Source organism: Crinia signifera, chromosome 9, assembly GCF_055691185.1.
Source record: "Crinia signifera chromosome 9, ASM5569118v1, whole genome shotgun sequence".
NCBI classification, from domain to species: domain Eukaryota; kingdom Metazoa; phylum Chordata; class Amphibia; order Anura; family Myobatrachidae; genus Crinia; species Crinia signifera.
In genome coordinates this window covers 55,252,030-55,263,755 of record NC_139225.1, presented here as the reverse complement: position 1 = coordinate 55,263,755, position 11,726 = coordinate 55,252,030, and the positions used below count along the sequence as shown (strand labels likewise).

General features: G+C 41.3%; 1 protein-coding gene across 3 annotated transcripts in view; it reads right to left on the bottom strand.

Moving 5' to 3' along the window:
- Window positions 1-481: 481 nt before the first annotated feature.
- NHSL2 (NHS like 2) overlaps window positions 482-11,726 on the bottom strand; it is a 256,785-nt gene continuing 245,540 nt past the window's right edge. For all 3 annotated transcript variants that reach the window (XM_083159099.1, XM_083159100.1, XM_083159101.1), the window contains exons 7-8: window positions 8,933-9,062; window positions 482-3,492 (exon numbers count right to left, since the gene is read on the bottom strand). In XM_083159099.1, coding sequence (XP_083015225.1) covers window positions 3,177-3,492; window positions 8,933-9,062 — 446 coding nt within the window. In that variant the 3' untranslated portion in view covers window positions 482-3,176. The remainder of the gene's footprint in view (window positions 3,493-8,932; window positions 9,063-11,726) is intronic.

Sequence of the window (11,726 nt, the reverse complement as noted above, 5' to 3'; positions counted from 1 at the left end):
GAAATAGGCAACAGAAATGAGAATACAGAATACAAATGCCAGGTCACACCTGGGATTTGGAAACTGGTCCATCTCAGGAGTGACCCGGGATTTGCAATGATAGTCCCCCACAGTGACCCGGCAAAAAGCTGGGTCGCTGACATCAGAAAGGAGTTGGGTGGAGTGTCGGCATATCATTTGGGAGGCAGCACTTGGAGTTGACGCTGCCTCCTCCCTATAGTGTGAATGAGAGTGTTACACATTCACAATGCACTGCAACCCGGGTCTGACCCAGGATTAACCCTTCCTTTAACCTGGGTCAGAATGCCATTTTGCTGGACCCAGGAAATTTGAAAAGGCCCATTCACACTGTACATCGACCCGGTTCAACACGGCAACAAGGCTGGTGAGCCCTGGGTTATTTACAGTATGCAATGTCAAGGGGGTACTACACAAGACATGCATATATTAACATAATTAAATAAAACAACGGCATACGATATATATTTAGTAAACCAGTACATATTTATTACCTGGATGCAAAATAAAAGGCAATGTGGATCAATACATTTGAATATATGCACACGTTCTGGTCATCATCATCTTCAAATATTGAGAAGCAGTCCTGGAATATGGAACTGACCCTTGCAAAGAAAAGTTTCATTCCTTACAAGGCTGGGGACTACTGACCTCTTCCATGATGAAAAGACAATGAATAAACAGCAGATAGAAACCATCATCATAGCACAAAGCTCCGACGTTTACAATATAAATTCAGATTAGCGTGTCAAAAGTACAACATCCAGATGTTTGTGTATGTGTGTGTGTGCGTGTATGTATATATATATATTTATAATGTATATATATTTATAAGATACATTACTGTACAAGAATGTGGATTGACACATACTTTAGTATGAAATGATGGTATTTAATCCACAACTATTTGTACAGTGATTATTTTACAGCGGAGTGGGTGCGGTTAGTAGTAATGTTATTATGATTTGGGATATTTTGTTGTCTGTGTTTTTTATACGAGATTCTACAACCCCAAACTATTTGGTTTAATATGTTAAATATTTGATGCTTTCTGTAGCACACAGACTATTCCATTATAATGGACAACCATCCCTAGGCCCACATTTGGGGATTGGTACCTCATTCTGATTGTCAGGGCAGTTTGTGACTTAAAACTGAGATAACACCTTACACAGACCACGGCTTTCCATTGCTCTCCAGCTCCAGCAGATCTATAGTTTTGTCTGGATGGCCACCTGGTACCTGCTTCAGCTCCAAAAGACTAATATTATTCTCAATTCTGTCCTTGACATGTCTTTTCATGAAGGTCCTACCTCTTGCATACACTTGTCTATAATGACGCCAACAAGGGTGGTCGCAATCATTACAGTAACTGAGTAATAATTTACTTATTCCTATTTCGTTGAAATAATAATAAAGTAATATTACATAAATGCTTGTTGGTCTGTGTATTTAGTGGTGTGGATGCTGTCAACTCCTTCGGTATGATCCTGTGGTGATAGCAAGAAGTTTAACGTAACTCTTATACAGTATGTTTGGTAGTTGGCTGTCTTTCCTTTCAGGGGACACCAAAGTGGCCAATATACTACTGTGCAGCAATGTAAGGCCATGTTTGCTAAGATGTGTATCTAATGGCAGCCTCTCTGCCAAGCCCAATTTCTACCCATAAATGAGTATTACACTAACATCCCCTTCTCCCCAAAACTAGCAGAACTTTATGGTTCCCACCTCAGGGATTTCCATTGCACATGTGACTTCACCCCTCATTGGCATTTATCAGCAGAGGGATTGCAAACAGTCAGTGTTGCTTCCTCACAATTGATTCCTATACATATGTGTTGAGCAGGTGTCCCTTTAATGAACATGACATCCTACTTACATAAATGCACTACAGGTACAAACTTATGATTACAAGGTCACCAGCACTTCACCTTACATTCTCTTGATTGTCAATTCACAGATGATGTAATGTACTTACTGCCATCATGGTAGATAGCTCTGTAAAGGCTTGTTAAGGTTGTAATGTACACTCTGCAGTCACAACTCCTGTTTAAGTCATACCCTAAGGAAGTATATGGACCTGGCAGGGGATATTATAGAAGTAGCCGGCACATGCACCTAGACATCAACAAGATCACAGCTGTGAAAGTAAATAAATCAAATAATGAATCCAATTTTTTTCATTAATGTTGGAGAAATTTTGACAATTATTAAAGTCTGCTAGCATTTTCCATGATATGATTGTGTTAGGTTACAAAGTCACTAGACCTACAGTAGAGTACAAGTTGACCCAATAAGTAATATCGTTCTAATATTTACAAGGCAACTGAAATTGAATGTTCATTTTCATATTAAAGGGCATATAAATACATATGTACAAGGTCCCTTCCCATCGGAGAAGAGAGTTAGCACTTGTTACAAAGTACAAGCTGCCTTCCTCTGTGTAAGTCTTGTTAGGGTCCAACAAGGTTCCCTATACTTAGCAAGAAGTTTAATGTTCTCATATATAATATTTTACACACTAATCACATACAGTATCTTTATATCAAATATCATTAATTCTGACAAATTGAAATCTTATCTTATTATACATTTTGCCTGTAAATGTTATTGGTGGTGTATTCTTTTGAAGCAGATTGGATTTTTACTTCGTCACTTAAACTGATGCAGAAAGAAAGTTCCAAGGCTGGAGCTAAAACTTTTTTCAATTCTCCCAACTTGGCTGGGAAAATCTGAGTATAAAATTATATATATATACTACAAAATGCAAAGCTCATAGTAATTGAGTAATTGTTTCTGGGTTACATGCAGTATCTCCTGTACATTCCAGGAAAAATGTGTGGCAAATGAAATATTATTACTTCACTTAGGAAACCAGTTTGGCACAGCATGACTTAAAGCCAGTCTTTTCATGACATTCTAGGTAACTGTAACAGAAAATGAAAGGTTATTTATCATATGAATAAGTTCTTCAAAGAAACTCTTTCTTCAAATATCCAGTTAAGAAAATCAATGAGTTTCCCATTTCATGCACATTTCCATGACTGATGCTTAGATATGGTCTGTCCTTGTCGGATGATTCATTGAAATGCGATTTTAGCAAAGATTTTTTTTACTCCGTTTTCTCTCAAAACGACTGGAAAAAAAAAAAAAGATTTTCAAGGCAAAGTTTTTGTGCTGCCACTTTTCTCCATTTCTGGGGCAAACTCATTCATCACTCTCCGTGCCAATGGATTGGTCGTCTTTAAAAGTTCTGCAGCTGATGGGCGGGACCCCAGGCTGCTCTTGCTTCCCTTCCTTTGGAGAAGCGCTTTAAAGTCTTCATTTTTGCTGGAAGTCCGGCTAATGCTCATGGTTCCAGTTGAAAAGTCGCTATTTGTGAAGCTTGATGAATTTTTAACTGGTGACACTGAGCTTTGTCTGCTACCAAAGGAGTCTCCAGAGTCTTTCCAACCCAATAACTTCCTTTTAGATCTAAAATAAAAAGCAAGAAATGGTGAAACTACCCAAAATAAAGATCTACATTGGATCACAATAAGTAGTCAGTATCACTACAACTTATTTCAAGGGTAGGCAACCTAGCTAAAACCTAGTAAAGGTCAGTTTTACATTAAGTATTACATGCACGGATGCAGTACACATGGTGTAATGGTTAGCATTACTGCTTCACCGCACTGAGGTCATGGGTTCGAATGCCCACCATGGCCTTAACCGTGCATAGTTTGTATATTCTCCCAGTGCTTCTATGGGTGTTTTCTCCCATATTCCAAATATATATACTGGTAGGTTAGTTGGCTCCCAATAAAAATTAACCCTAGAATGAATGTGTGTACATGTGGTAGGGAATATAGATTGCAAGCTCCACTGGGGCAGGGACTGATGTGATTGTTCAACAATACTCTGTAAAGTGCTTTGAAATATGTGTGTTCTATATAAATAACTGGTAACAATAAATAATTTCAACATTTCTGTTTAGATACAGGTTTGTCACTAAGGTTCTACATGATATACTGTGTATGTGATTGGGAATTTATTGTTTACTGGTAATATACTGCACATACTCAGCCTCATATCCAAGGAATTAAAAACATAGGGGGTCATTCTTGTTGATTCTGTCCCATCATGTTTGCACAGGTGACCAATGCTTAAGCTCTGTGCATACACATAGGTGGGCAGGGGGGAACGTTTACATGCAAATGCCCTGCGTTTCCTGGGTGTAGCCACAAAATCTCTAGATTCCCCCAGGAAAATGCTGGTCATCCCCATGCCAACACAGACGGGCACATGCCTGCTAGGGGCGGGTGGTTGACAGGATGCCAGCCGTCTGCCCAGTTCTCGGACCCGGGCGCCGCAAGTCTGAATCAGCCACAGACTGACAGCCAGATTTGCGAGCAGGGTAGAAATCATTCTATGGTCTCCGACAGCAAAATTGCCGAAGGTTAGCGAGCCAACCAGAATGACCCCATGCAGAGCCAGCCCTAGGCATAGGCAAACTAGGCAAATGCCTAGGGAATTTGGAATGCCTAGGGGCACCAGCAGCTTCTTCTGATTAAAATGATATGCAGCATGCCTATATTCTGTGTGTGAGTGAGGCTGTATCTGCATATGAAATAGTGTATTCATGGAAATCACTGTAACATAGCATTCCGTATGCTGGTACATCCACAGTCGCACACAGAATATAGGCATGCTGCATATAATTTTAATCATCGGAAGCTCCTTATGTGTCCTGGTCACATAACAATGCAAATAAGACGACTTTTCAGAAAAAAGGCACCCAACATTAGTGAACTGGCCAGGAGCTGCATGGCCTATTGAGGCAAGATGTATGAGGAAACATCTGTATCCAAGCAGAGGCAGAGGTCACAGTGTTAGCGGCTGTGTGAGTGCTGTCTGCAGGTGGGTTGGTTGTGCAATAGTGTTCGGCATATGTTTAAGGGGCATTATGTGTGTCATGTATAAATGCATTAATAATGTGCGACATATGCGTAACTGGCATTATGTGTGTCATGTGTATACGGGTATTAATAATGTGCAACATATGTGTAAGGGGCATTATGTGTATGAAGGGCATTAATAAAGGTTGGCATATGTGTAAGGGCATTATGTTTATAAGGACATTAATAATGTGTGTCATGTGTAAGGGGCATTACTGTGTGGAATTATCAGCGGTGCCGAGAGAAAGGGGTAGGGGGTACAAATTACCCAGGCCAAAGTCTGATGGAAGGGCTTTGTACTGGGTTACAGTGTGGCCATGGAGGTGCTTAAAATACAATATTTTGTCAGGATTTTTTTCTAAGGGTATAATGTGAATAATGTGAGGAGTAATTTATAAATGGTAAAGTGGTACTACTGTGTGATGTAACGTGAATAAGGGACACCATCGCATGATATAATGTGAATAAAGTTGCACTACTGTGTGGCATAATTTGAATTGGAGGTACTATTGTGTGGCCATGCCCCTTCCCAGCAAGAACACACCCCTGTTTGGGCTGTGCACCGAATGTGTGCACTGTTTCTATTCAAAATATTGCGGGTAGGAGCACCAAAATGATGACTGCTATGATGAGGGTTGATGGTGCTGGGAAAGGGGAGCAGGGTCAGAGGCGGAACTAGTGGTGGTGCTAGGGGGCACCAGCCAAAATCTTACCAAGGACGTCATTTAGGTTAGGGCCTGCTCTGCTAGGGGGCACCAGCCAAATCTTACTTAGGGCATCAAATTGGTTAGGGCCGGCTCTGCCCCCATGGTGTTGCATTTTGTAATACAAATACAATTATATAGCATCTAATCATTATGTGCTTCAAAATAAATTCATCAAGGTTTATATCAATGTTCTTTAACCACCAATGGAAAGTTTTCCCAAAAACAATTCTCTATGTTCATCTCCTGGAACATACCCACATACTAAAAGACATTCAACAAACCAGAGATTGATAATAGTGTTGTATTTAGTAAAAGCTATTGATTCACAAAAAATAGACAATTTTATGTATACTGATTAATAGCTCCTCTGATAATGGTGATAATCCTCTACAAGTGTGATACACTGAACTCTGCTGCACTCAAATTCAGGTGTGAGCTCCAACTGCAGCTTTGTCTTCCAGGCTCTCAGAGAGGATATTCACACACATTGGGGTAAATTTACGAAGATGGTTTTATTGAAGATTGGATGTTGCCCATAGCAACCAATCAGATTTAATCTATTATCTTCTAAAAGGTGCTAAATAAATAAGAAATAGAATCTGATTGGTTCCTTTGGACAACACCCCATCTTCAACAGAACTCCAATTTGAGTAAATTTACCCCTCTGTGTTGTTTCCAACTGGTTCAGGGATGTGGACCGCCTTATTTCATGTAATGCTTATTTAGCGCATCATATTTGCATTAGAAAATCAAGGAGGAATGTAGAAATGGAGCCCCTCTCAGCCAGCTTGCCATGTCGTAGTTTCTGGCGGATGGCGGGGATGCGCGAGCATCACACTCGCTCATGTGACCCACTATACAGTACCTCAGCTGTGGGTATGGGGCAGGCACAGGCAGGCTTCGGTGCAGGCCAGGGCAGGGAGCCGGGACTTTGATGCAGGGCTTCTGGAACGCTAAAGAGAATGGGGCGAGCACGTGTTTCGTGGTGGACGGTGGACCTGGCGCATGACAATAGTCTCGCTAGGTCCCCATCTAATAAGAGCAGCTCCATCTGTATTCTGTATTTTTAAATATTTGCATACCTAATGCAGGGAGGCTGAATGACGTGCTTTATCATGATCACTCAGCACACATTTTGGTACACCCGCGATGCGCACCACGATGTATGCTGAGCGATCTGTGCAACGCAGTGCTTAGCCTATTGTTTTTAGAAAAAGCCCTGCAATCCAGCTGTAAAGACAGTGCAAGCAGTGGGCAATGGTGACGCGCGGGAACGTGTATCGTCGTCACATGATCAGTGCTACTCAGATCGCTTAGAAATGGGGGGAAAATTTCCCCCTTGTGTATGCTCCTTAAGCCAGAAGGTAATGTTATACAATATTTTAAGAACATTTTGTATTAAACAAAGTTTATATAAATTTAACCATCAGAAATCAGAGTTTCACTATCTTAGTCAAGCTCAAAAGATTCCGTGTTTTGGAATCGGAAATTATGGATATAGAAGACTCAACACTTTTTTGTATCACAAAATACTACACTATGATTTTATGCACCTGATATAAATCTATGGTGTTTCTCTCTGTGTGTGGGTAACCCATAAAGAAAGTGAGTTTCAGAGATACAGAGAAAGAAGATCTAAATGTGCCTATCTGGTACACAGATACATATTGTTTTGAAAATTCCATAATTTGAGCAGTCAATACTACAATATTATATACAGTGGTGGCCACCCACCCCACGCCTCCACCAACCCCCCTTACTATTGCCATTGTGTATTGTTTATGGAATAAAACTGTGCTTGATTTAAAGCTACAGTAGTCAGTTTTCATTTGCCATTATCACCTTCCCCCATATGCCCCCATACTTGCAACTCATGGACACTGCTGCATTGGATTGAATTTGCAGAAACATCAGAACCACACGGTAAGCTACTACTATTATCAGTTTTTCACACAACCTGCACTTCCTGAACTCCTGCCATTATCTTTGGAGGTCCACACATCCACTTCAGGGCTTGATGTGAAGGAATCCGGGTACTGCTACACCCTCATCAATCAATTAGACATCAGGCATTGCCACTTCATGGGACAGGCCACTTTACCATCACCCACAGTCGGAATTCCACTCCTCCCGATCCCTACCATCAACACCCAGCCTACAGTTATTGCTCCCAGCCCGTACATCTTCCCAATACTCAGCCTACAGTTATTGCTCCCTGTCCACACATCGTCACAACACACAGCCTACAGTTATTGCTCCCAGCTCCCCATCATTCCTTTACCACCACTACAAAACTGTTATAACGTCAGCCAATCTACATCAACCCCGGAGCGCCAGCACTCCCCACTCCCATTGCAGATGAGTAAGTGTGGTCACGGGGGTCTGCGGCGCTATTGATGCGCTTCTCTAGCCCTGCCTTACCCTGCTGGTGCTGCTTGCTGTTGCCGCCACCGCCGGGTGTGTGGCCGGGACTCACAGATCTACTTGTCTGCGGTCCCGGATCTCCTCCTGGCTGGCTTCTGATATGGAAAAAATAGCTCTCTCAAAATGCCTGTCCCCTTACAGAAGATACTTTTTGAGGAAGCGTTCAGTTGTGTAACTATAGTCCCGCAGCCCCCGCGGTGGCAGGGAGGCGCTAAGAAGGTGGGGGAGGGGTCTGCGGGACTATAGTTACCGCCGGTGCTCCTCCCCCCCAGAAAAGTTAACACCCTCCTTACCCCATTGCCGCCGCCTCCAACCCCGACACGCAGATCTGTCCGGTCCCCGGCTCTCCCGGCTACAGCTGCTAATAAGTGACACTCGGAAAATGGCTGCCCCCATACAGCGGACAGTTTTTAAGGTTGCTAGAGGAGGCCGCTGACTCCCTCTAGCATCCTCAAAAACTGTCTGCATTATGGGGGCAGCCATTTTCCAAGTGTCACTTTTTATTAGGAGCCAGGGACCCGACAGATCTGCGTGTCCGGCGGCAACGGGGTAAGGAGGGTGATAACTTTTCTGGGGTGGGGTGGGGGCGAGTGTTAACTTATGGGGGGGCACCCAAATTTCCTGGCGGGGGGGCACTTTAAATGTAGTTACGCCACTGGATGCCTTTATGCAATATTGAGGCTTACATTTAATTCTGGAGCTTACATGGTGCTAGTTGCTAAATCTTCAGAAAGCCACTTTACACTTTCACATTCCACGTGGCTGACTGACCTCTGACTTAGCTGGAACATTAAATCAGATGTGTTTTATTTACCACTGTTTTATTTATACCAATATAACTCTTACCTGTGAATGACTGTAAATAGGTCTTCTGTAGTCCTTGAACTCACAAACACTTCATCATCATATTCAATGATGGAGTCTGCTGTCTTGCTTGACACACATTTGTTCTCTCCTCCTATATCTGTATGATGTCCTAAAATATATGAAAACAGTCTGCAATCACTAATCAAATGCTGAGTTTCAGTAAATTTGTATGGGGAACTAACACTAATGGTATGAAGTACTAAAAATCCTCTTCAATGCTATAATAACAGATTTATGGGCTACTTCAGAGGAGTGTACACATTGCATGCATGGAATTAAATGCGTATATTAGATTTGTATACGTTTATAGGCTTGATGGGACTTGTAGTTTCACAACATTACACAATAGTTTTATTCTTACATAGTTACATAGTAGATAAGGCTCAATAGCTTGCGTCCATCTAGTTCAACCTATGTTTATAGTAGTTTATCCCTTGTTGTACAGTATGTTCCGATATTTTAAAGACAGATTATGTTGGTTATTCTAGTTCACTCGCAAAGGCACAATCACTCTCTTATGGACAAAACCATGTGCACTGCAGGTGGGTCTGATGTAACGTGTGCAGAGAGAGTTACATTTGGGTGGGGTTTGTACTTCAAACTGATATCTATATTGCAGTGTAAAAATAATGCAGCCAGTATTTACCCTGCACAGAAACAAAATAACTCACCCAAATGTCTATCTGCACATGTTACATGAGCCCCACCTGCAGTGCACATGGTTTTGTCCATAAGAGAGTGATTGTGCCTTTGCCAGTGAACTAGAATAACCCCCTATGTTTCTTATTTGTACCCATGGATGTTTTTAACCAATAAATGTTTATCCAACCTTATTTTAAACGTATTTATAGTGTCTGCCGACACCACTTCTCCAGGAAGAGAGTTCCAAAGTTTGACTGCTCTGACCATAAAGAATTTTTTTCTTCTAGATAAACAAATCTTTTTTCTTCTAATCTAAACTCGTGATCTTGCGTCCTAGATTCCTTTCTAGTAGAAAAAAGGGTGTTTGACAGTTCCTTATATTGGCCCCTGATATATTTGTACATGTTGAGCATGTCCCCCTTAATCGTCTCTTCACTAGTGTAAATAGTCCTAACTTGCTTAATCTTTCCTCGTAGCTTAAATTCTCCATTCCCTAATAAGCTTTGTTTCTGTTCTTTGGATTTTTTCTAATTCCATGATGTCCTTTTTATAGTGTGGGGCCCAGAATTGTACTCCGTATTCGAGGTGGGGTCTAATCAATGATTTGTACGGTGGCATAATTACTTCTGAGTCCCTAGTTTCCATTCCCCTTTTAATACATGCTAGAATTTTGTTGGCCTTTTTTGTTGCTATATTACATTGAGCACTACACCCCAGTTTGTTATCTATTTGGACTCCTAGATCCTTTCCAATTCCTCCCCACTTAGATTATAACTAGCACACTGGTTATGTCTCCCAAGGTGCATGACCTTGCATTTTTTTCCACATTGAACCTCATCTTCCACTTTTTTGCCCAGTCATCTAGATTGTCAAGATCATTTTGAAGCGTGGTGACATCTTCTGATGATTTAATAACTCTGCTCAGTTTTCTTTCATCCGCAAAGATGGATACATTGCTGAGTAACCACATCCCAATATTTTCAATAAAAATGTTAAACAAAATGGGCCCAAGAACCAAACCCTGTGGCATTCCACTTAGTACTGGTATCATATTTGATACGGCACTGTTCACAACCACTCTTTGTTCTCTATTACACAGTCAGTTCCCTACCCATCTACAGATATTTGCCCCTAATCCCAGGTCCTCCATTTTATTTATCAACCTCTTGTGTGGTACTGTGTCGAAGACTTTAGCAAAACCTAGGTAAATCATATCTACAGCGTTTCCATTATCAAGGTTTTTGCTAACCTCTTCATAGAAACCAAGTAGATTAGTTTGGCATGAACGATATTTCACGAACCCATGCTGGTTATTACTGAGTAAACTATGAAGGTCTAAATATTCCTGGATACCATCTCTTAAAAATCCTTCAAATAGCTTACCCACTATTGATGTTAAACTAAAAGGTCTGTAATTAGTGGGATCCTCCTTTTTTCCTTTTGTGAATATTGGCACTACCTCTGCTATTCTCCAGTCTTTTGGTACCTTTCCTGATGATAGTGAATTATCAAAGATGTAGCGGGGTAGCCAGTTCCTCCCTTAATTCCGTTAGTACCCTAGGATGAATCCCATCTGGCCCTGGTGATTTATTTGTTTTGATTTTGCTGAGTCTCAATATTATTTCCTCGGTCGAGAAATCAATATTGGGATCCGGCTTGTTCATTCCATTTGTGGTATGTGTGCGTTCCACAGTCTGCTTTCCCTTAGTAAACACTGATGAGAAGAACTAATTTAACAGTCCATGCTTAATGCCCAGTTGTGCGACTCGTTACACCATGTTTCTGTAATACCAATAATGTCATAATCATCCCTAGTGACCACAGTTTCTAGCTCTTCGATTTTACCTGCTAAGCTTCTTGCATTAGCCAGTAGGCATTTTAGTTTATGTTTATTTTTAGTTGCGTCCCTAACATTGTGTTTAATTACTCCTCTAGACTTATTTGTATTCCTTACTTACTTACTCGTACCCATCTCCCCCTCAATAGACTCTCTACAGCCTTCCCCACCATGCCCACTGCCTGACCTATTTACAGTTTTGAAACTTCTTCCTATGTCGTTTACTCCTTCCCACATCCTAAGGCAGTCGTTCCCAAACTTTTTGAATCACAGCACCCTACAGTATCAGAATAT